This window comes from Tupaia chinensis, unplaced genomic scaffold (assembly GCF_000334495.1).
Source record: "Tupaia chinensis unplaced genomic scaffold, TupChi_1.0 Scaffold000263_1, whole genome shotgun sequence".
NCBI lineage: Eukaryota > Metazoa > Chordata > Mammalia > Scandentia > Tupaiidae > Tupaia > Tupaia belangeri.
The window spans coordinates 1,406,772-1,432,246 of NW_006159743.1; the positions used below are offsets into that span (position 1 = coordinate 1,406,772).

A 25,475-nucleotide genomic window follows, 5' to 3' on the forward strand; every position below is an offset into this window, starting at 1 on the left:
CGTGTGATTTCTGTCTTTAAAACAAACAAAACACTCTAAAAAAGAGGTATCAGGAAAACTGTAATTGTATAGTACTGGTTGAGCGGTACCGGGTCCACACTGGTTTGGCTTCTCGTCTTCCTGGTAGTCATCTAGCTGGAAAGGGGAGAGTTACAAAGGTGTCTCGCTGTTTGTTTCCAGCACTAATGGACTTTGGCACAACGCCCTTTTCAAACGTCTGGGCACCGAGGGCTAGGGCCTGCGGGTGTTCTTCCAGACTTCACCTTGCATTATTAAACATTACTCTAATGTAGTGTTTGTGCTTCCAGGGGATTTTTTTTTTTCTGTGAGAAATAGGTAATAGTTTGGTGTCATCCCCATTTTACAAATGAGAACATTTACATATTAAAAAATTGTTGGACTGGGGCCACCAGATGGTATGGTGGTTAAAGTGCTGAACTCCCACATGACCAGTCATGGTTTGAGTCCCAGACCTGATGGTTTAAGACATCACACTGAGCGTGCGTGCATATGTGTCCAAAATCCCAGGAGGAGAATGGAGGGAAGAGGATTGTCATTGCCCCTGGGGGGTGATTTCTCACTTTCTCTCTGACTACTTCTGTTTCTCTCCAGTGAGAACTTGCATCCTAGGGCAAAACCTAAGAAAATAAAATAAAATAAAAAGTCATTGGACTTTGCTGATGCCATGGGTAAGAGTTCAGCAGACTCACCTCAGATCTTCATGTTTCCAAAGCTTCTAGTTTTCACCAAGAACCTCTCGTATTCAAAAGAACTGTTAGCCAGTTAAAGCACTGTACCTGAATATTGCATGAGCTTCTTTCTTAGCACTAGCTCTTAAAGCAAATGTTTATGTCATTCTTTGACACATGCCATTGCAAATTATGGTTTTATTCAAAAGGACATTCTTTTTGGCTTCATTGCAAGGTTATTATTTATTAAATAAATGCTTGGGTTCTCACTGTGATCCCATAGGACCTATGGGGAGTCCTTCTGGAAATATTCATTCAATATTGATTAAATTCTTTATTTTTTCTTAAATTTTGTTTTATTTTAATTTCTTATTTACATTTAATTGTTGTACATCTTTGTGGGGTCAAAGCAAGCATGCAGTGTGGGATTTTTTTGTCTTTTTTATTTCGTACACGCATACAAACAATTGGCAACACCCTAATATTGATTAAATTCTACTGCGCACCAAATATTGTCTGATTCTTCTGGAAGTTAGGCTCTTGGCTTATTTCTTTTTGCATTCTAGTGTCCAACAACGTGGTACCTAGAATATGGTAGGGGTTTAAATATTTTGTTGAGTGAACAAGAAACAGAGACCAGGGTCTTAAGATTTTTCAAGAACCAAAGCAATGCCTATACATGTGGCCCTTTGAGCGGGGAAGCTCATTAGGGTCTCAGCTTAGGTGTTTTTTTTTTTTTTTTTGGAGGTTTTTGCTATAGGGCACGTGCGCTCACCAGACAGAGAGACAGAGAGACAGAAAGCGAGAAATCACCCCCCAGGGAGGATGGTCACGCCATGATCCCTTCTCCTCTCGGAATCTTGGGTATGCATGCACACGCACCCGGCGTGAGTTTTAAGCCACCGGATCCGGGATGCGAACTGCGGTCGACTACATGGGAGTCCAGCGACACAGCCATTACGCTAACTGCTGGTCCCAGCTTAGATATATTTTAAGCTCATTTCTACTATGGAGTTTGGCCACAGAAACTGACTGGCTCACAGCCATTTCTTGTGGCATAAAATGACAGGACGTGTACCAATCATGTAACTGGGTCTCTAATTTAACTCTCTGACGAGTTAAATAACTCTCCAGTGCACAGAGGAGGCGGAGGTGTAATGGTTGTGAAGAGCATAATGCTGAGGCAGGTGCTGAGTCCGGTCTTGATAAGAAGTAAGTACACAGGAGACTAGGAAATGAATCTGCTTGGTACTTACCAAGTGGCCATTTGCAGTTCTGAAACCCGAAGCACGAACTGTTGAGGGATCTTGAAACTAAAGACATGAACTGACTGGATTCCAAGAGAAACTATGGAAGCTATGAATTACTACTGGTGCTGTCAGGGTTGTAACTGACATCCACGAAACCAGCTTTCACCTCACTGTCTTCACACTCGTGGAGAGATGGGAAATATTTACTCTGGAAACCACCTGTTGTACTATTAAATAATCCGCGTATTTGTTAGTGATTTACTTAACCCATGATCCCTCCTGGTCTCTGTGGAGAGCAGCTTTCATCTTGTACATTAGAGTCATTGAAGCCACAAAGGCATGGTTGCCATCCCCATTTGGGGTGCCTTTATGTGTCCTCCTCTGGCCACTAACTTGACCTTGCCTGGTCCAGCCATGAGACAGGAAGTATGCTATTTGATATCTAGTAGGATATGAGAAGCAGGTATAAAAGACCATCCCATGGTTTACTCTGGACTTCTTACTGACACAGGACAGAGAAGGGACTGGAGCTGCCCGGGCAGCCTGCTTTAGAGCAGACTGAATTAACTCTTGAACATTGACTTGATTGGACACAGAAGAGAATACATTCCACAAGCAAAAGATAGAGAAATGGGCACAATGTGGAAAGAGACAAGCAGAGGGTGTTCATGTTGGCCGTGAGGAGATACAGAGACTGCAGAAAGGAGGAACCTACCCCAACCTTCTTGGCTTGGGTTTTTACTTTGCATCTAGACTTTGTATAGTCTTAGGTACGAAAAATGACCTGAAAGCCATCCTCCATAAATGCTAGATGTTATTTCAGCTTAGACCGGAAGGAAAAGAGGTGAAGTGAAAAAGACTTCCTTGGAGGGTTCTGTAATAATCCAGATGCAAGTGTGGGCATCAGAGTGGAATGGAAGGGCAGGTCAGAGAAACGTGTCCTAGGAAGAGGGGCCCAGCAGGTAGTGTGGAGACTAAGGTACTGGATCCTATATGGCCAGCTTTGCAGTTCCAGTTCAAGACCTGGCGACTTGAGAATCAGGCCTGGTGCCTGTGCATGTGCGCCTGGAATCCCAAGAAGAGAAGGGAGGAGGAGGGATTGAGATGTAGCCATTCCCCTGGGGTGGGTGGGGGAGGTTGGTGAGTTTTCATTTTCTCTCTCTTTTTAGTTGATGTGGTCTGTTGTTTCTGGTAAGCATTAATGGCATTATCTGTTGAAGATATTTTGTAGTTTTATCAACTGTGCTAGGGAGAAATGTTTGCCTGTTGAAATATCCATTTTGTAAGCGAAATAATAATGTGATTGAATGTATAAAAGAAAATGAAATGAAATGAAAAAATAAATAAAAAGATAAAATAAAAAATAAAAAAATAACTAAATGAATAAATAAATTAAAAGGAAGACTGAAGGGGGGGTGAATCAAGTTGACATAGTTTTGAAGTACTTGATTATCTTGGAGTAAGCATGTCTCTGGCAGATTGGAATCAGTGACAGAAAGGGAAATTTGTAAGGAAGCCCATCCTCCTGGTCAGGGAGGTGGGAGGTTTCATTGTGAAGTAATAGCAGGGTTTCCAAGTGAAGATGTCCCATGGACATTCACCAAGGAGTTGGCTACTGCCAAAGCCACAGTGATTTCTTCTTTTCTTTTTTCTTTTTTTAAACAAAAACAAACAAAAAAACCAACTTTACTTCTTTTTAAATTTAATTTGACCAGAGAGGGACAGAATGAGAGAAAGAGTGAGAGAGTGAGAAAGCAAGCTACCAGGTCCAGGACTTGAACCACGGTCAGCCATGTGGGAGTCCAGCACCCTTAACCACTATGCCACCTGCCAGCCCCAGCCACAGTGATTTCTACGGACACGGAGATTCCTACTTCTAAGGGCAGAATTTGTTCAAAACTCTTCAGTTATTTGTTTCTGAAAACTGTTTTGTCTTCTTCCTACCTACGAGGTTATTATTCCTAAGATAGAAACTTCTCACATTTAGTGGTAAATCTCTGGCTCTAGATACACAAGTTTGTTAAGCCTCTGTTGTTGATTTTTAGTTGATGTGGTAGTAGTTTGTCAACAATTAAAGCTGAGATGGCTGGCTGTGGAATTCCCGTGGTATTCCGTGCTTGCTTCTACCCAGCTCCTGAACTCCAGGACTACAGCTTCAACTCCATGTCTGATGGCAACATTCCTAGTTGGCACCTCAAGCTCACCTTTGAGCCTGCTAATAGTCCTCTCCCTTACCCTACCTCAGTTTTCTCCTTGGTCTTCTCCCTTTGTCAGTCTGGAGCTCCCCTCTCTCAACTAGATTCCTGCTATTGCCCCTTCCTTCCTCCCTCCCTCCCTTCCTTCCTTCCTCTTTTTCTTTCTTTCTTTTTTGGAGAGGTTTTTGCTATAGGGCGCGTGCGCTCGCCAGAAAGATAGATAGAGAGAGAGAGAGAGAGAGAAAGCAAGAAATCACTCCCAGGGGGGATGGCCACACCGCAATCCCTTCTCCTCAATTCTCCTCTCGGGATCTTGGGCATGCACGCACATGTGCCTGGAGTGAGTTTAAGCCACTGGGTTCAGGACTTGAACCGCGGTCAGCTACATGGGAGTCCAGTGACATAGCCCTTACGCTAACTGCTGGTCCCACTATCACCCCTTTCTGGTATCCCTGCTTTCGGACTTTGCTCACTCTAAAATTTCCACACACTATCAGTTGCCTTTTAGAAACCCAGATCAACTCATGTCACTCCTTCTAGTTTTTAGTTATGGGCTGGATTAAACCTGAAGCACATAGATGACCAACAAGGTTGTTGGCAACATGAGACAGACCCACCTCTCAACTCACATCATAGGCTCAGCACTGTATTTCCCCATATTCACTTAGCAGATCCCCCTCTGTGAGCTGCTCAGCCTTCAGGTCTTAGTTCAAGGGGACTCCTTCTAGAGTAGCCCATCAGCTCCACCACAGGGCGTTATTATGTATCTTGGTTGTGGCCTTTCTACTTGTTAGGGTGGGAGCCCTTGGAAGGCATTAGCTGTGGCTATGCCTCCTCTCACACTCTCCCTCCCCTGGCAGTCAGTTTTTCTTTTTTCCAAATGCTTTTGGTGCTGGGATTTGAACCACCATTGGTCATATGGCATCTGAGTCCCCATGGACTATGGGCTGGCCCATCTTTAGTTTTTAATGTTTTAAATTACCTAGACTCATGGTTGGAAAGGCTTCAGAGAAACTATTAATTTAGTTTTTTGTTTTCTGTTTTTTGGGGTTTTTTTTTGCTATAGGGCATGTGCACTTGCCAGACACAGAGAGACAGACAGAGAAAAGTGGGAAATCCCCCCCCCCCCGGGGGGATGACCACACTGCAATCCCTTCTCCGTTCTCCTCTCAGGATCTTGGGCATGCACGCACACGCGCCCGGCGTGAGTTTTAAGCCAACAGGTCCAGGACGCAAACCGCAGTTGACTACATGGGAGTCCAGCGACATAGCCATTACACTAACTGCTGGTCCCGAAACTATTAGTTTAGTAAAAAATATTTTTTGTGGTGTGAGTGTGGGCACATGTGTGCATGTATGCGTGCAGTGTTCTAGACAGTCTTGCTGTACTGTGGTCTACCTGCCACAGCCTCCTCAATAGGTAGTGCTACAGGTATGAAACACCCCCACCCACATTTAGCAGAATTCATTGATCCTGTATTATTCTCACTCGTGTTCATATATTGCTGGTTGTTATATACAACTGCTACAGTTTTTAGGGAGGAGTTTGGCCACTTGTAGCCTTAAAAATGTTAGCAGCAAGGCCAGCAGGTGGCATGGTGTTCGAGGTACTGGACTCCCACATGATTGACCATGGTTCAAGTCTTGGACCTGATGGTTTTAAAATTGCACCAGGCACGTGTACATGTGTGCCCAAATCCTAAGAGCGGAATGGAGGAGAAGGGATTCGGGCATGGCCATCCTCCCGATCAGGGCACAATTTCTCTTTAAAACTCTTTGTCTTTCTCTGTCTCCCTCTAGAGAGCACACACATTCTATGGCAAAAAACTAAAAACAAAACAAAACTTAAATGCTTAGTCTCAATAATAGCAAAAAGTATTATGCATAGAGATGTTCGTTATGTTCTTCATGATGGCACTCTTTATTGGGATGTCCAGTGGCAGGGAGGTAATTAAATTTGACATGTCCGAGGAATCTAACAATCACTCTCTAAATGTGCACGACATGAGATGTTTATGTTAAGTAGAAAACAGTGGAATCCCACACTGCCAGGTGATATGACATGAATATATCAGAAGTGTGTAGGAAAGAACCGTCAAGAGGTTGTCTCGGGGATGTTTGAATGCTTTCCTACTTTCCGTGATGTTTTAGTTGCCTTAAAATGATTCATTTACCGCTAGCACCAACGCTAAGAACAACCTTCACAAAACCAGCTAACTAGATATCCCCCCATTGCTTAGGGTTCTGCGTCTCTAAACTAGTCTCTGCTTCCCCCGCAGTTTGAAAACCTGAACACAGTGGCCGAGTGTCTGTTTTCTCTGGTCAACGGTGATGACATGTTTGCCACCTTTGCCCAGATCCAGCAGAAGAGCAAGGCTGTTCAGTCGTCTGTATTTGTATTCCTTCATCGGCCTTTTTATATATATGATCCTCAGCCTTTTCATTGCACTTATTACTGATTCTTATGACACCATTAAGGTGAGTACCCATCTTTGCTGCCAAAAGACAACTGCAAATTCTCTATAGATTAGAAGGAAGGAAAAGACTGCATTTTTTTTTAACTTAAGATGTTATCATTTTATTTAGATTTTGAGATTTTTTTGTGTGTGTATAAAAGAAACCGCTTAGATGCTGGAGATTGAGTTTAAATGTGTACTGAGGACATTGTCCTTGTAGCCCAGACCGGGGGATTGGTTTGGAGATGTGATGGCAAAGAGAGGAAATGCTAAGAATGGGCTCAAGGCCAGCAAGTGGCATAGTGGTTAAGGCGCTGGACTCCCACACGGCCGACTGCAGTTTGAGTCCCAGGTTGGGTGGCTTGAAAGTCACACTGGGTACATGAGCATGCGTGCCCAAAGTCCTAGGAAGAGAATGGAGGAGATAAGATTTGAGTACAGCTACCCTGCCCTTCACCCCTGCCCTGGGGGGTGATTTTTCACTTTCTCTCTCACTGTCTCTCTCTCCGTCTCTCTCTGGCAAGTTCACACACCCTATGGCAGAACCCTAAACAACAAAAGACTAAAACAACAAAAAAAAACCCACTGGGCCAAGCATGGTGCTCTCAGCACTGACAGACGTGCTTGCCGGTGCAGCTGCCTGGAACTTAGGTTGGGGCAGTTCATTGCAGTGAGTAGAGGTGACTGCACTGTAGCAGCCAGCCAGGTATTGCCCCCCTTAGACTGGCTGGCCCGGCCTCTAGCATGGTGCAGGTTTCCTCTAACATAGGAAGGCTAAGGCTTTAGAGGCTGTTTAACGTCCTACTTTCCTAAGCCACCCGATGGGCTCTGTATTCTTCTCAGACTGGGCCCACTTTACCGACTGGTAGACCAGGCAGAATCGGAGCGAGCAGCGGCCAGGCCAGTGCCTGGGGTGCTGTCCTCTACATAACCCCTGTTGGACTAACTTAGAAGAAGAGCAGTCCCTTAGGGAAGCTGCTGAGCATAGATCATGTGTGGGGAGGTTAGGGAGAGGGAAAAGGGGGCTCAGCTCAGCAGCAGGCTGAACATGGACAAGCAGAAGTGGCACACCCTGCCCTGCAGGCCATGTCTTATGTAGCAGTGTCCCCACGTGGTCTAAGCCTTGCTGTTGAGGTAGATGACCATGCTACACCTGAAGGGAGAAGGCCTCAGGTTTCTGAGTCTGTCTGGGAAAAATCTACGCCATCTGTCCCACGAAGTGTCTGACTTCCATGAAGGTGGAGGAAACAGTGAGGACTTTCTAGGCAGACTCTCCTTTGGCAGTCTGTGGAGTGGGAGGTCTTCTCTGATCTTGCAGTTAGCGTTGGACTTTCACTGTTTTCTTCATTCCCCTTTTTTCTTTTTCTTTTTTTGGGAGAGGTTTTCACTATAGGGCGCGTGCGCTCGCCAGACAGACAGAGAGAGACAGAGAGACAGAAAACGAGAAATCACTCCCCAGGGGGGATGGCCACGCCACAATCCCTTCTCCTCCATTCTCCTCTCGGGATCTTGGGCACGCACGCACACGCGCCCAGCGTGAGTTTAAGCCACCGGGTCCGGGACGCAAACTGTGGTCGACAACGTGGAGTCCAGTGACATAGCCATTACGCTAACTGCTGGTCCCTCTTTTTCTTTTTTTTTAAAGACAGATTTTTTATATAGGGCATGTGCGCTTGCCAAAGAGACAGAAAACAAGAACTCTCCACCCAGGAGTGGCCAGGCCGCGATCCCCTCTCCTCCAACCTCCTCTCGGGTTCTTGGGTATGCACACATATGCACTTGGCGTGAGTTTCAAGTCACTGGGTCCAGGACTCAAACCACAATCGACTACATGGGAGTCCAGCAGCATAACCATTATGCCATCTGCTGATCCCTTTACTCCCACTCTGACTTTCTTTCTGGAGTTTTCCTTTTGGATTGTTTACTTTCCCATGGTGGCCCTGGTTTGGCATTCTGGGACTGACAGTGATTTATCATCATTGTGGATATCGGTTCTTGGATCTGAGTTAGTAGTGTGGGAGTTTTATTTTAGCAAAGGTGGATTTGGTTTGTTGACCAAGGGACCAATTTCTCATGCTCTATAAATAAGGTAACAACATTGTGTACATTTTAAAGAAATACCAGCAGAATGGATTTCCTGAAACGGATCTGCAAGAGTTCCTGAAGGAATGTAGTAGCAAAGAGGAGTGTGAGAAAGAGCCCCCAGCCTTCCTGTCCCACGTCTGCTGCCTGAGGAGGTCAGTACTGGTTAGCCTCCATGTTCCTGAACTGGGCCATTGTGCGGCCTTCAGAAGCAGTCCTTCCAGGGCTGGCCCCATGGTCTGGTGGCTAAGGGAGCCGGATCCCACATAGCCAACTGCGCAGTTCAAATTCCAGTGCCTGCAGCTTGAAAAACACATCAGGCACGTGTGCACACGTGTCCTAATCTCAACAGAATGGTGAAATGGAGAAGGGATGGTGACTAGATCATGCCTTATTGGTGGGTTCTCTCTATCTCTGTCTCTGTCTCTCTTTCTGTCTCCCTCCCTCTCTCCCTTTCTGGCAGTGCATGTAGCCTCTGGCAATTAAAAAAAAAAAAAAGTCCTTCCAAGATTCACACTATACTCAGAAATGAGCATATTGCAGGAAATAATTTGTCTTTTTTTTTTCTTGCTTTCCACTGAAATTGGCTTTAGAAATGAAATGAATCATTCATGCTAGGCACATGCACAGTGCCCAGGTTCACCAGACCCCGTGGAGGAGGCTCCTCTTTCTCTCCCCCACCCTCGCACATGCGTGTGCTCTATCATGAGTGAGTGTATGTGTGTGTCTGTATACACACCTATTTAAAAAGAGCAAAACGAATAATTTATTACAGAGCAGGGTCATGTGCTGATTGAAATCTCTTGGAAATATTATGAGACTGAGACTGTTGTTCTGAGAAGATCTGAATTATGTCTTTAAAGTCAAGAGGCTGAACTCCTAAGTAGCCAAAGAGGTCAGAGCTGTCATTGTCAGAGATGGAGCTAAGGGAATGCCCGGCATTTTCCGTTCCCATGGTACATGGGGCACATAGCGTTTCTTGAGCAGAGCAGGAAACTCGCGTGAGCGGAGGCTGTCCACAGCCTCGTTGGGAAGGTGCGTCAGAAGCTCTTCACTGACTGGGGACACGGGAGCTCTCAGCGGGCAAAGCGTGCCACACAGTGGCTTGGGGACTAAAACAGGGGTCAGACGAGGGAAGTCTTGACTGTGCCCATGGTCGCTTCCATCTGAAGATGGGGTGCAGGGGCTTTAACTCAGAGTGTACTCTCCCCACGCTTCATTTTGCTTTGTTTTGTTCTCTCTCTTTTTTTTTTTTTTAAAGGATTCTCAAAACCAAATTCTCATAGGAAATGCTGGGAGAACACAATTGCTACTTAAAATCCCAGGATGCATTTTTCTGTTAATCAATTCATGCTGCATCTTGGGAATTAAAATGACATGATTGAGCATATCCAAAAAAGGGCTGGTAAGTATAAGAAGGCTCGGGTCTTCTGAGGAGAGTTCACGTTTTCAAAATCAAGTTTGGTCTTCTCAGAACATTCCATTACTGCTGTCAAAGTTGGGATACAGGGAAATTAATTTTATCAGGCAGCTGCTTTTCTTTAAGCTCTCCCCTTTAGAAGTAAAGCTTCTCAGAGTTGCTCTTCTATTATATAGAACTGTAAGGGGGGAATCAACAAAGAACATAGCTGTAAAATCTATTTTTAATTTTTAATATAATTTAATTTATTATTATTTTAAAATGTAGTATAGGGTATATGTGCTCACCAGAGAAAGACAGAGAGGAGGAAGAGAAAGAGAGAGGAAGTGAGAAAGTAAGCCACCAAATCTGGGACTTGAACCGTGGTTGGTTACATGGGAGTCCAGCAACTTAACCACCACGCCACCTGCTGGCCTGAGTTGTGAATTCTGAAAAGTAACAGAGAGTCTTTTGTATTTGCTCTGTGGACCTCTGTCTATACCACAGAAAGCCTGAGGAGGTCGCCCAACGTCTCCTTGCACAGCCACGTGAAGGAGTGGGTGATCATGGGGTAGATGGGAGGGGGATGGTACCATCAGGTCCGAGAGGTGAGGGCAAGAGAGCATCGTCAGCTCGGCTTTCTCCCAGCTGTGCTGAGTGAGAGGTCGCGTGGGACGGGAACAAGAGGGCCCACCAAGGAAATCGGCTGAAGAACTAGGGTGACAAAAGTTTTGAAAAAAGAATTAAAAAAATAAAAAGCAGAAGTGGCAGTTACCATGTTTGGCCCGAAGATGGTCATGGATGAAGTCAGCCGGGACGGAAGCGTTATCAAACCAAAGCCAGATTTCCAGGCGGTTGGGATGGACCTGCAGGGAGTCAATGAAAGCTGCAGGGCCTGGTGGCAGGACACGGACATAATGGGCCCTTGAGATGGCTTTGGCGCCGTCAAAATTAAGTGACCTTGATGTGTTTAAAGGCTGGGAACAGAAGAATGGCATAAAGTTGAGGAAGGCTGTGATGGAGAGTAAATGTTGGAGAAGGACCTCGCTGAGGGTCTGTGCTCCTTGCCTGGTGACTGACATGCAGCACCTGTCTGTCGCAGCCCTGCCTCCCACAGAGCATGGACACAAGTGTGCTTTTTTTTTTTTTTTGAGAGGTTTTTACTATAGGGTGTGTACGCTTGCCAGAAAGACACAGAGAGACAAAGGACAGAGAGACAGAGACAGAAGGCAAGAAATCACCCCCCAGGGGGGATGGCCATTCTCCTCCATTCCCCTCTTGGGTCTTGGACACGCACTCACACACGCCCGGCATGAGTTTAAGCCACCAGGTCTGGGACTCAAACCACGGTCAACTACATGGGAGTCCAGCGACATAGCCATTACGCAACTGCTGGTCCCCACAAATGCTCTTTTTTAGCTAAGCAGCCGGCAACCAGCAAACATTGATCCTGTCATCAGGATACCTGGGTTGTTCCAGACCTGCCGTTAACCAAATATGTCCCACGACCTGTCCTAAATGTCTGGGTTTCTGCAATGTCATCAAAGAGGGCCAGGTGACCTTGGAAACCTCTTCCAGTTCTAAAGTGGTGTGGTTTGGGGGAAAGAGATGCTCGTTTTAACAGATACAGATGTGACCTTTTCCTGTCTCGACTTTAGTGAAGGAGGAAAGTTGACTGTTGTAGACATTCATCAGGCTTTGTCGGAGAAGGGGTGCCAAGTGTCCCAAGAGGTGGGCAGCTCCTCACAGTTCGTTTCCGAAAACAGCAGTTCAAACCTCAACTAATATAAATCGCCGTCTCGGTGTTTCTTCCTCTTACACGTTCTACTCAGCACGTCTGTAACCTAGACAGGGCTAGAACATAGAGTAATTCTACTTTTTCCTCAAAGATGTGTGAGTCATTGCTCTTTTCCCCCCCCTCCCCTCCCCTTTCTGTTACAGGAAAGGAAGTGATGACCACTTGATACTTATTCACTGAAGCTTTCTGCTGAAGGCAATTACGGCCCAGACCTCTGTACTCAGTGGCAACGCAGAGAGACCCTGAACTCTTGGACCAACTGTTCCAAAATGATTCTCTTGTTTCATTGTGGAGCAGGAAAGAGGATGCTTGCCAGCCGGCTGACCACAACCAAGTGCCAAGTTGTTTTTTATAAACCCGTATGAAGAATAAACCAGAGCTACTACCAAGCATTTTTGCAACCGAGCAGGATTCTGAAATTCTCTGTTAGTGTTAATTTATGACTCAGGATAGGGAAAAATGACTTCAGAGTACACAGTGGTGTTTCAAGTCGTGCATTTCAGGACATGTGTCTTTTATCAAATAGGGGTTGGTTTTAAAAGTGATTCTTGGATGAGAAGACATTTGTCAGTTCGTGGTTCACAGAGAAGTGAAGTTGGTTGCAATACCCAATTAGAGATTCAAGCTGGAAAATTATTAAACTGTTTAAAGATTATGCTTGAATCAACAGAAAGATCTCTTGCGGTGGCATTGCTTGGCCTCTTTTTTGGTGGGCTTTCTTTGTCAGCATGATATGGAGTGACTATTGGCATAGTCCGTAGAATGGGTAGAAACCTGTCACTGGGGTACTTGTGCTAATTGTTGGCTGTGCACACAGGACGTGCCAAAATAAACTAGCGGTGGTCACTTGAACAACGGAACTCCACTGTGGAAGAGGGTTAGCCTTGTCAAGCAAGGAAATATGGTATTTCCCCCCAAAATAAATATATTTTATTATCCTATGTGGTACTGCTGCTGCTTTTTACGGTATCTCTTAACATCTACCTAGTAAAAAAGTCGGATCGCATCTCTGTTAACTCCCTGGTCTGCAAAAGGGATTTCTCACTTGCTTAAAAGTAGTGAGGGAGATAGAGAGGCTACTGTATAGAATTTATTCAAGATATATCTATGGCAATGACTTGAGAGATTAAGATTGCTTCATGAATAGGTTTGAGCTGACTCAGGGGTCAATGATTTTAAATGTACTGGTAAAGAGTAGAACATAACTTAAGCAGAATCCCTGTGCCAAGGCTCCCCCTCTTAATCCTTGGCCTCAGCCATGCCCTCCTCACCCCCCACACCTGAGTTTCCTCCTCTCATCCCACTGCCCCTTCCTTACCTGCCTTAAATCTGCAAGGAAAATCATCCAGTGAACACCATTAAAGCTTGTAAAAGAGTAAATGACTTCTCTTTATACACAGAATACACTGATAAAAATAATGATTTTTGCTTACTTCCTTTTTTTAATAAAAGAAAAAAAAAGTTGAGTTATGTTCGATTTTTCAAACTAAGGACCCTGTGGTTCTGAGGTCATATGCCTGACTCCAGAATCAGGTATGGGATTAGAGCACTTTGGAACTCCTGAGGGGATGAACTTAGTTTTGTCTGTGGACAAACAGAATTGCCATTCAAGCCTTCTTCTGCTGCAACTCCGAGCGCCGTTTGAATAGAAGATTGATGGTGAGTTTGCACACTCGTGTTATTCTTCACTGGCTTTCGTGTTTCCTTTTATTTCTTTTCCCTCCAGCTTGACAAAGCACTTTCAGGAAGAAAAATCTTTTCCAAGGTTACCCTGCCTCTGTGGAAACATTGTTAATCATTCTTAATCATTTTAAACAATTGTCACTTTACCAACTGTATTATCTGCTTGGGTTTCATTGAACAATGTTGTCTCATAACTCTGCTAATAGACACGTCTGGGACAAATCATTTTCTTTCCTACCCAAGGCCTCTATGTGGAGAGTTCACTAGGAAACTTAGCAGACATGTTCTTTCTGCCTACCAGTTTTATTCTGGAATCTCCTGCCTTTGTAGATTTTTTCCCCCTGGATTGTGATGACACCTTCAAAGTCAGCTGTTACATTCTTCAGTTTGTTGACTTGGGATGGTAGAGAGTGTGGGCATGGGACCCATCTAGATGGTTGTAAATTGAGTGAAAATTCCAGCTGAAGCTGTAGCTTTGAGGGCCTGGGCATCACTTTCTGCATGGAAGAGTTTATGATAAATCTTAACAAATTGAGGCTGGCATTTCAGGCACAAGATTTATGCAAATCTTGGATTAAAACTGGAGCCATTCTTTCCCTTGATTCTTTGCCATCGTTGTAAGTAGGTTCCCTGGGACCTGGCTCAGTGTGCACTTTAAAAGCTATGCTTCCGTAACCTGTCTGCGTGGGCTCCTCTCCTCTTCCTATTCGAGTCTCCTGGGATGGGTCACAGTGTGCCTCGGTTTTCTTATCTATAAAATGGAGATTGTAAGGATTAAATGAGTCAAATATAAAGTGGGTAGAACAGGGCATGGCTTCTAAGTGCTCAGTGACTATTAATGATTCCAGAAAGTGCTTTGTTTGCATGGTCTATGAATGCACAAATCTATGCACCTGCGCCAGCCAGAAAGACCTTTATTTTGCAAGGAGTTCACCAGAAGCTTACAGGTAGACTGTATTCCGGTGAGGACTTTAAGTGTGCAAAAGTGTATCATCCAGCCCTGTTGCCAGAGGATTCAACCTAAGGGGCTCATACTGAACTGTGGAGCCTTGCTGGTAGGGCATAGCTGTCAGACCTGATGGAAGGGCAAAGGTCCTAGAGATGCCCTTTGTGACAACAAAACCCCCCTAACCATCATTCTGGGCAGGCCTCAATTCTCTATCGGGCGCCTGCTGTCTTCATCAGACTTGTTAGAATGTGTGAAACACAGGTAGCTTGCTCCTCAGCTCATTGCTAATCCAAGGAGGCAAATGATAAAGGAGAAGAGGAAAAGCTCTTCATGGGTTCCAGTCCCTGCCTCACAGCCTGCTGTGGGTCTGTACTATAACAATGGCCAGTGGAAGGCCAAGCTTGGAGTCTCAGGTGTACAAAAACACTTTGGCCTAGCCTTTTGATCTAGGGGTACTTCAGTCTTAGTGCCTGAAGATTTTCATATAAAAATAGCCCGGCACTGCCATTAATATTCAGATGGCCCTGAAGTAACTGGGGAAATACGTTCAATGAACTCCTACTGTCATCTTGGCCATAGAGCTGTTTCCTGACATTATAAAGGACTACGACACGACATTTGAAGATATAATTCCAGACAGGGCCAGCAGGTGGCATGGTGGATAAAGGCACTGGGTTACCACATGGCCGTCTGGGGTTCGAGTCCTGGATCTGATGGCTTGCTTTCTCACTTTCCTTTTCTCTCTTTTTCTCTCTCTATCTCTGGTCAAATTAAAAATAATAGCAATAATAACAAATGGAATTAAATAAGTAGATATTTTTTCAAAAATATGTGATTCTAGATATCTGAACCATTTGTGAGCAGAACTGGTGACAGTCACCTAGCACAGTAACGTTGGATGTACAAACCTCATTTTATTGCAAATCAGTTCTAGCTTCATGTAACTTGGACATATTTTATTTTGATACATCTGATTTGAAGTTTCAAAATCTCCACTATGGGGAACCAGCAGTTAGCGTAATGGCTATGTCGCTGGACTCCCACGTGGGCGACCGCGGTTCGTGTCCCGGACCCGGTGGCTTAAAACTCACGCCGGGCGTGTGTGCGTGCGTGCCCAAGATCCCGAGAGGAGAATGGAGGAGAAGGGATTGCGGCGTGACCATCCCCCCTGGGGGGTGATTTCTTGCTTTCTGTCTCTATGTCTCTCTCTGTGTGTCTGGCGAGCGCACGCGCCCTACAGTGAAAATCTCTCTCAAAAAAAAAAATCTCCACTATGTACTCCAATGATGCTGAGTCTTCCCCTACCAAATATTTAGACTCTCACACTGTTAGTGTAAGCATGTATGAAATATGGAGGAGCATCCAAAAATCTATAGAAAAATGGAATTGAAGTCGGAGTTAATTTTGGCACAAAACATTTTTTTGCAATCCACACATAGTCTTTTCATAATAAACAGTTTTCAGGAACTTCCCGAGGACCCTGTGTAGCTTCTCACGTGACAGGGTGGTGAGGACCTCACAAACTAAACTCGAAGCCCAACATTCTGATCGTATGTGTTGTAACAAGGATTGTCATGGAAACGGGAGCAAGTGCTGGAAACCTCTGCTTTCCCTCTTTCTACCTGAGATAGTCCAGGCTCTCAATGTTGCTAATCCTCAGGGTTGGCATTGTAGCTGTGTGACCTGCGTGTTCGCACTTGGCTGAGAGATCTGCTGTCCCAGTTGTGAATGTCTCTGCAGTTTTTGAACCAGGGGCCCCCTTTTTGTTTGTCAGTGGACCCCACAAGTGACTTAGCTAATCTCAATGGGATGACTGTATAGAGCATGGCCTTTTATGAAAAGGCTAGAAATCTAGCAATGCACTTTTTAATGTAATAAATCTAGTAAAAGGTAAATCTTGCCATTGTTTTTCTTAATGGAATTTATTTTCTACATAAGTTTTAGGTTGACAGCAACGTAGAGAGGAAGGTCCAGAGGTCTCCCATATCCTGCCTGCCCCTCCTGTGCACAGCCTCCCCCTGACCGGTATCCCACACCACGAGGTACGTGTGCTCCATCAGCTGGTGAACCTACTTTGCCACATCGTTACCCCCAACTCCATGGTTTACATTAGCGTCTACTCGGCGTTGTACACTCAGGGTTCGAAAAAGACGGGACTGCCTGTATCGAACCTAGAACCTGTACTAATCTAGTTTCACACGAATGGCTTCACGGCCCTAAAATCCCTTTGCCTCGTCATTCCCCCGACTCCTACCCCATTCCTGGCAACCACTCGTCTTTCTACCGTCTCTCTCCAGAACACGCATCGCAGACTTGGCGTTCTACAGTCTGTTGCCTTTTCCAGAATGGCGCCTTTCACTTAGTAATTTGCCCTAGGGTTCCTAGGGATCCCCTAGGATGATGTCTTTTCATGGAGTTTCTTATTTTTTATTTTTAATATTTTGGTTTTTGCTTGCTTGCTTATATTTTTTAAAGTTTTCTTTTTCTAACGTGAATGTGAGACTGAGAGATATGTGGGTCTTGCTTTTGAGCGCACTTTTTTTCTCTGTTCTTGCAAAGTGGCTACGGAGCTATTTCCCGTTTCCCAGAGATGGAGATTCAAGCTCCGCAGCTGGCGACCTCGACCAGTGTTTGCACAGTCTACTTGCCTCCTGCGCGCACTTCATCAACGAAGAGCCCCACCTTCAGGCTTTCGATGCAATGATTTGGTCTTGGCAAGGAATCCATGCAAAGTGGTTCAACTCCCTAACTCAGCGGGTTTGCCCAATTGCAAAATGACCTCAGAAGTTGCATGCTGAAGTCCTTTGGGACCTGCCCCGTGCAGTGGACATCCAAGTATGAAGGGACTTCAAAAGGATCATGAGGAAAAAGAAATTAAATTATGAGTTTGTTTTGGTTAAAAAAAAAAATTGGGGGCTAGCAGGTGGCGTGGTAGTTAAGGCAGCTGGATTCCCATATGCCCAACTTGGAGTTCTGGACCTGGAGGCTTGCTTTCTAACTCCCTTTCTCTCTCCCTCTCTGGTCAAATTAAAATAAATAAATAAAGTTAAATAAAATAATTCTAAAAATTTCTTTTGAAATCTTTGGATAGATTTTTCACAGTTTATGTTTTCCACGAGCTATTCAAAGGCCCAGGTATCCCTTTGAAATCACTTGCTTTCCATATGAAGGGCCTAGCTGTGCACAGAAACCTGGAGGATTGTTAAACAAGCTTGTCCCCGTAGAACAGTGCATTAGGTCCGGGAAGACTGGCAGTTAAACCGAATCTCAAAACAGACACCCAAGTTATTAGAAAACCAAGGCGACTCACAGCTGTTCTCTGAGGGGCTTGTCACAGATGCTGCTGTAAACCAGTGGGCACAGACGATGGCAAATGTCTCTGTTGCCATCTGGCTCGGCCAGAGAACCCGGGAGTGAACAAGAAGCTGCCTGAGTTACAAACGAACACTTCCCCACCACCTTCCCAGCAAGGACAGCGGAACTGACTTCTTAAAGACCCCTGGGAGCTATTGGCTGTGGTGAATGGGGGAGACGATTTATTAGTGTGATGTATGCTTCTTACTTTCTAATGATACATAAATTATCCCATGAGCCATGATACATATGGTTTAAAGAGAATTTTAAATGAAAGCAATTTTTTTTCTAGCAACACTAATTGCCCAGCAGTGGTAAATTGCGTATCCCCTGCTGTCTGTGGGCTGTGGTCATTACTCTCTCCTCGAGGTTGGGCAGATGTCCCCCAAGAGGAATGTTTGCTCTGACAAAGGGAATTTACATCCTTGCGTGGGCCTGCCATGCTAGGGCTCCACGGAGAGGGTGTTAACCTAGCACGGTGTCGTGCCATTCCTTGTGTGTTATCTATGCTGATGGGACCGGGCCTTGGGCCTGAGTTCTTGATTTGCCTTTGTGGGGAAGGCAGAAGGCTGCTAGTCATATTTAATCTTTTTTTTTATTCTTTTTTTTTTTTTTTTTTTTTTTTTTTTTTTTTTTTTTAAAAGAATTACTTTAGGACCAGCCGGTGGCATGGTGGCTAACATGCTGGACACTCCCACATGGTTGACCATGGTTCGAGTCCTGGACTTGGTGACTTGATTTTTCACTTTCTCTCTCTCTCTGGTCAAATTAAAATAAATGATATTTGATAAAATTAAATAAATAATTATTTTTTAAAAAGATAAAAAGAATTACTTTATTATTACTTTATTGAACTTTTTATTTATTTATTTATTTTTATTTGGCCAGAGAGAGACAAAGTGTGAGTGAAAGGGGGAGAGAGAAAGAGAGAAAGAGAGAAGAGGGAGAGTGAGAAAGCAACCGCCAGGTCCAGGAATTGTAGCATGGTTGGCCATGTGGGAGTCCAGCACCCTTAACCACCACACCACCTGCCAGCCCTGTCATATTTAATCTTCATGGGGCATGTGTGGAGGGGCATAAAAGATAGACTTAAGTAGGGACCAGTAAATGGCATAGTGGATATGTCACTGGACTCCCATGTAGTTGACCATGGTTTGAGTCCCAGACCTGGTGGCTTCAACTCACACTGGGTTCGCATGCATGTGTGCCCAAGATTCCGAGAGGAGAATGGCAGAGAAGGGATTGTGGCGTGGCCATCCCTCCTGGGGGGTGGTTTCTCACTTTCCATGTCTCTGTCTCTCTCTGTCTCTCCGGCTAGCACATGCACCCTATAGCAAAAAAAAAAAAAAAAAAAAAAAAAAAAAAAAAAGAAAAGAAAAGACTTAGGTAATAAACATGGGCATTCCCTAGGTGACAAGTTGAACACAGGAAGTGAGAAGCACCACCCATGTGGGGAAGCACTGCATAACTGCGTGATGTGTAGAAGGAAGATGATGATGCTAATCGTTAATCGAATACTTATTTGTTGGTTTCCAGTTCTATGCTAGGAATTAAGGACTCAAGGAATGAATGGCAATGAATTTCTGCCTTCAGGAAGTTTGGTCAGAGACAGCTTTGGTGAGAGCGACAGCCACGTAAAATGCAAGGATGATACCAAGTGAGCCCGCGTTCTGCAGGCTGCCTGTGCTAGCTCCCGGCTCCCCGAGTACAGGCCTCTGTGCTTTATAGTAGCTGTGTATTTGTACTGTATACCATATGGGAGACTACGCAGTGCTTCGAGCGGACGTGAAGGATACGTTGCATGTGGCCAGGCGACCATGGTGCAGGGCCGGGGAGGGCTTTCTGAATAAAGGGAACAAAGGCTTGACTCTCTCAGAGGAAATCTGGTTGGGGCAGGGGTGTACAGAAGACAGGTCTATATTAGGGAAGTGATAGACAGGACTGCGGAAGTGACAGGGCAAGGCCACAAGGACTGCATATGCCAGGAGAGGGCTTCAGAGCTGAGAGCTACAGGACCAGAAGAGACAGAGCCCTGGAGGATGGCCAGGGATAACAGGAGATAAGCAGGGAAATTAGTTACAAAGTGGCTGCAATCATCCAGAAAGAGAGAGCTCATTATTCTGTAATCCAGCAAAATAACAAACACAGTGAGAAACCTGCCTGAAAAATAGTCTCTAAGGGATACATAGGATTGCATCTACACGAGGGGACTTCAAGAAGTTCAGGGAAAATGGGATTAAAGTGCAAATTAATTTTGGTGCAAAAAGTTGAAATATAGATTTTTTTCATAATAGTATTTTCTATGACCTTTTTAAAGACCCTCCCCTCATGTATTTTAACTATTTATGTATATTTTCTGCTAAATACTCAGTCATTTTTTTTTTTTTGAGGGTTCATGGTTTCAGAGAAGACAGTCTGCTTTCATAACTTCTGTGACTGAGAAGAGTATTTATTAGGGCCAATGGGCTGAATGTGTATTCCTCTCTCAAGGATATTTCTCCTTCCTCCAGGTTTAGGAAAAGCTTCCTAAAGCCTTCCTGCCCCGGCATCTTTTCCCACTCCCATGTTCTCTGAGCTGCCCTGACCGTGGCCAGCGGCCGTTTCGTCTGTAAGGTGTGACTACTGCGGAAGCCCGCCGGAAGCGCAGTACGAAGCCCACAGACTGCACTGAGACTGTACGAAGACTCCATCCACCCCGGCTCCACACCGTGGCCCCCATCAGAGTCTGGGAGTGTGGTCGCGCAGGTTTAGAACTGAGTGTGACTGCGTGGGTCAGCAGGGCGTGGAGAGTAAATGGCGGGAGGGGCTCAGGCAGGGTGTGTGGGCGTGGGGTGGGGGGCTGAAGGTGAGGAGAAAGGTAAGCTGAGCTGACTGCGGGACTCTGAGAAAGGCCGGTGTAGTGTGCACCCCATGACTGTCTTGATTTGGGAGGTGGCAGTGAACAGTCATGTTACAGGGTGTTTCTGAGCCAAGGCAGCCTGAGACGGGCACGGGGCAGGGGCAGTGACGAGAAGGCGGAGCGGTACCAGTGTTCGCCTGTACATGGTGCTGATCTGAGTCCTTCTGTCCAGGGCCCTGCAGAGGCTGTCAGCGGTGTGTGCTGAGACCAACCCCAGGGACACCTCCTTCCAAACTCTACCAGCCTCTGATAAATGCACCCCATGAAGACTAGAGCAGGTAACTCCAAACACTTCCTTATGAGTGGAGCATGTTGGATTGAGGCCAGAAAAAACCCTGGTTGTGGGGAGGTCCTCATCTCCCCAGGGAAGGGATATGGGGATCCAGGCTGGGTGTGGGTAGTGAGAGAGAACTCCTGCAGCCCTGCAGGTCGAGCACAGAGCAGGGGAGGCACGTTCAGCCTCTGGCGGGGGACAGCGGGCAGTGTACTCAGGTGTTCCACACCTCCACGGTGACCCTGAATGACCAGCGAGATGACACAGGAACCATCATTGTCCACGATCATTCCTGGACAGTAAGACCCACCAGTTCCAGTTCCATCCTTGAGGAAAATGTCTCCACTAACATGGAGACTGCTTCCATGTCTTTTCTCTTGAAAGTCAAGTTCCTGGAAGTTTTGTTTGTGTTTTGGTTTTTTTGGAGAGGTGTTTGCTATAGGGAACGCACGATCACCAGAAAGACAAAGAGAGACAGAGACAGAAAGCGAGAAATCAGCCCCTAGGGGGGACGGCCACACTGCAATCCCTTCTCCTCCATTCTCCTCTCAGGATCTTGGGCACGTACGCACATGCGCCCGGCGTGAGATTAAGCCACTGGCTCTGGGACTAGAACCACGGTCATCTACATGAGAGTTCAGCGACATAGCCATTACACCAACTGCTGGTCCTATCCTGGAATAGCTTTTAAGGAACCACAGTTATGAACAGAGGAAGGGACGGGCGGATCAGTGACGATTCTTCAGCTAGATTTTTATCTCCCTTGCTTAAATGGCTCCACAGTCCCTGTAGAAAAGATGAGCACAAGGGGAAGAGATAACAGGCAGATGAGTGACTTTTGGGGTGTGGGCGGCCAATGGGGTAATGATATGTCTTTACCTCTCTACACTATTCTCTGGGCTTCAGGAGGCCTTGACCTTTAGCCCTTCTGCAAATACTCTGTTCAAATTTCTGCATATATAGGGTGGACACAAAATAACTAACATCTGTTATTCTGCATTAAAAATGAAGCAACAAAATGGGATAAAATCCATAACTAGATATTTCTTCTCCACTGGCCTTTTGAAAGAATAGCAATCTATTTTCACAGCAGGCAACTTAGAAGGTGAGCAACTGAGACAGAAAAGGGTGCAAAAAGCCAAATGAGCTCATGTCGTCAGCCAGGATCAGCAGTGTGACTTAAACTATTCACCACCTTACAACTGCGTAGCCAGATCAATTCCGGGTGGATTACAGATTTAAAGTAAAAAAGTTAAACCTATGAGAAAACTAGAAAAATACAGATGAATATGAATCTGCTTCCAGAAGTCAAGAAGGGCTTCCTGGGTGGAAAGCCGTGAAAACCCATATAACAATCAAGTAGGCCCAGCTACTTGGTGAGGTGGTCGGGAGCTGCTGTGCGAGGCCGGAGGCCATACAGTGAGCTCTGGGCTGGTGGGTGGGTCTACCTGAGCATGCCCTTGGGGCCTGTAATCCTAGCTGACCGCAGAGAGGACCCTATTGAGTGCGCCTCTTTCTCTCTCTGTCTTGCTTTGTCTCTGTCTTAGGAAATGAATAAATACACTTCTAAAACATCTAACAGGGGGACCAGCAGTTAGCGTAATGGCTATGTTGCTGAACTCCCATGTAGTCGGCCACGGTTTGAGTCCTGGACCTGGTGGCTTAAACTCATGCCAGGCACGTGAGCATACATGCCCAAGATCCTGAGAGGAGAATGGAGGAGAAGGGATTGCAGTGTGGCTATCCCCCCTGGGGGCGTGATTTCTTGCTTTCTGTCTCTGTGTCTCTCTGGCAAGCTCATGCACCCTGAAAAAAAAAAAACCTAATAGGTTTTACTGTAAAAACCTCAAAAAAACCCCAAAAAACTAATAGATTTTACTGTATAGAAACAAAAGTTTCAGAAATTAAGAATGGAAATAAAATGTTTAAAGCACTCGAGCTGGGAGGGAAACAATTGCAGCACGTATGATTAGCTTAGTATTCTTACCAGATAGTAAAAAAAAAATGACAAATTGCTGGAGAACCCATAGCAAGGACCGTGTGTTCTGTGACTCTGCAGTCCACAAGCATAGACACCCCTGGGGGGGTGATTTTTTTCTTTCTGTCTCTGTGTCTCTCTGGCAAGCTCATGCACCCTGAAAAAAAAAAAAACCTAATAGGTTTTACTGTAAAAACCTCAAAAAAACCCCAAAAAACTAATAGATTTTACTGTATAGAAACAAAAGTTTCAGAAATTAAGAATGGAAATAAAATGTTTAAAGCACTCGAGCTGGGAGGGAAACAATTGCAGCACGTATGATTAGCTTAGTATTCTTACCAGATAGTAAAAAAAAAATGACAAATTGCTGGAGAACCCATAGCAAGGACCGTGTGTTCTGTGACTCTGCAGTCCACAAGCATAGACAGGTTTCTAGTGAGTAACACACTAAACAAGCACTGTATCTTTTAAGCAGCTATATGTGGTTGAATGCCTACCGTGAGCATGTATTACCGCCAGCAACTGCAGCACGTCTGCAGGTTACACATCAGGTTCTCCATTCTACCAAAGGGGTAACCGCATCCAATCTAAGTGTTAGAGCCTGTCTTCTAATCCAAAGCTCCTTCCTCCAAGGTCTTCTCCCTTCTTTCCTTTCAGCCACCTGCCTTCAGATAAATGCTTACTGAATGGAATTGAATGGCAGGAAAACAAATGTTTAGCTTACTTAATGAGAAACGTGACTTCTGTTTTTCCAACGATGTCTTGTTAAGCAACATTCCTTGAACTTAAGCAATGCCAGTGATGATGAGAAATAAATTTTACTTTTGCAGGGGAGTCGAAAGCTCCATAGAAGCTCCCAGCTCTGACACTAAATTGTTTAGTGATTTAGACGAGATATGAAATTGCTTCAGGTCTCAGAATCCTTCTCTGTAATATAGGGGTAATAAAATTGATACAGAGAAGTAAGGAAAATGTCCAAGGTTGTACAGTAGTGCTGTCCAGAATGGGAGTCACACCAGGCGGCCCATCTCCAGAGCTGGCTAGTTCTCAGGGTCCATGTAGTGTCTCGGAGATAATGTATGTACGCGAGCTTTGGAAGGATAAACTAGACACACTGGATGAGTGGGCTAAAACCTGAAGTAATAAGCCTAGTTTTTTGGTACAAGAATTGTAAAAATTAGAGTTTGATAGGGACGTTCCCAGATGTCTCAGGGTGTCCTCTGTGACCTGTAATCTATTTTTTTTCTTTTTTCTTTTTTTCCTACGGAGAAAGAGAGAGAGTGAGTGAGTGAGAGTGAGAGATAGAGAGAGAGGAGATACCTGTAATCTATCTTTTTTTTTTTATATACTTTGTTTTTTATTATAAATTTTTTTTTCTCATCACAACACACATATGAATTTTCCATCCAAAATACACTGTGCATTGGCTCAATCAAGCACATCAACATATATGTTCTCAGCAAATGATTTCCCAATTTTTGTGTCCTGCATACCTTGCCTTTTGTTTTGCCATCCTAGATTCCCCATCCCCACCCTCTGCCATGTCCCATCTTCCTCCTCCATTGTCCCTGACATTCATGATTGCCCTCAATGGCTTCCACCCCCCCCCATTCAATTGTTCTACCAATGAACTCAATTTGTCTAAATATATCCACTAGCTAGCACAGCTGAAATATACACATACTATAAAGTAGTCCCCAGTTGTGTCCATACACCTCTCAGTCATCAAATGTGCATTTTTTTTTTCCTCCTGCTTATTACTTTTTTTATATTAAATTATATTGCCTAACACTCATTCCCTGAGTATCATCACAACACACCAAGTGTAGTTTCCCATCTAGGATAAACTGCATAGTGTCTCAATCAAGCATGTCGTCACCAATACTGTTCCATTTCTACTTTCATACATATAAATATGTTTTTTATCCTATGTTTGACCCTCAGCCCTTTCCCCCTCTCCCAATTACTCTATCTCTGCTATAGACAGCTATCCTCCAGAGGGGTCATTGAAAATGCGATACCTGCGAGTAGAGGGAGAGGGGCCAGGAGTCCAAAGTTTTTAACAATAGGGAAAATAGATTCCATTCAAGGTTGGATCAAGTGTGGGTCTCGTGCAGTTCCGCAACTGTAGGTGAGTCTCCATGGAATACAGTCTCCGGAAGGCAGTTCTGGCAAGCAGAGTTGACCATCAGTTGATGCGGCACAGCAGCCATCTTGTGGTTAGAAGGAATGGTGTTGTGGAGGTCTGCAGCGTGACTTATCCTCTGGTGTCTGGCTTCCCTAAGAATGGCAGGGTAGTTCCTGTTCTTGCCTGAGGTAATGCAGGGCTGGTATCCATCATCTTCTCACTGTCCATAGGTAGATAAAATCCTTCTCTATAGTGTATTTCTCAGTTGGTTTAAGGCAGTTAAAGGTTCTTTCTGTTGCTTATAGTTGCAAGTTCTTTATCCTTCTCTTCAGCTGGCTGTC

General features: G+C 45.0%; 1 protein-coding gene and 1 long non-coding RNA gene across 4 annotated transcripts in view; both read left to right on the top strand.

The window, feature by feature from the left end:
* Window positions 1-13,247, top strand: part of MCOLN2 (mucolipin TRP cation channel 2) — a 78,806-nt gene extending 65,559 nt beyond the window's left edge. Inside the window, 4 exon segments of the mRNA XM_027772259.1 lie at window positions 6,414-6,505; window positions 6,507-6,612; window positions 8,706-8,827; window positions 12,013-13,247. Of these exon segments, the coding sequence (XP_027628060.1) occupies window positions 6,414-6,505; window positions 6,507-6,612; window positions 8,706-8,827; window positions 12,013-12,049 (357 nt within the window). The 3' untranslated portion in view covers window positions 12,050-13,247.
* A 2,845-nt stretch (window positions 13,248-16,092) lies between these two features.
* The window catches only part of LOC102495163 (uncharacterized), a 15,650-nt gene continuing 6,267 nt past the window's right edge, over window positions 16,093-25,475 (top strand). The window contains exons 1-5 of one of the 3 annotated variants that reach the window (XR_334669.1): window positions 16,093-16,231; window positions 16,440-16,543; window positions 20,366-20,600; window positions 20,927-21,032; window positions 21,175-21,334. This is a non-coding gene — a long non-coding RNA (uncharacterized LOC102495163). Of the gene's footprint in view, window positions 16,232-16,439; window positions 16,544-20,365; window positions 20,601-20,926; window positions 21,033-21,174; window positions 21,335-25,475 lie in introns of those variants that run through there. The other 2 variants (XR_334668.1, XR_334670.1) reach the window with 2 other exon arrangements.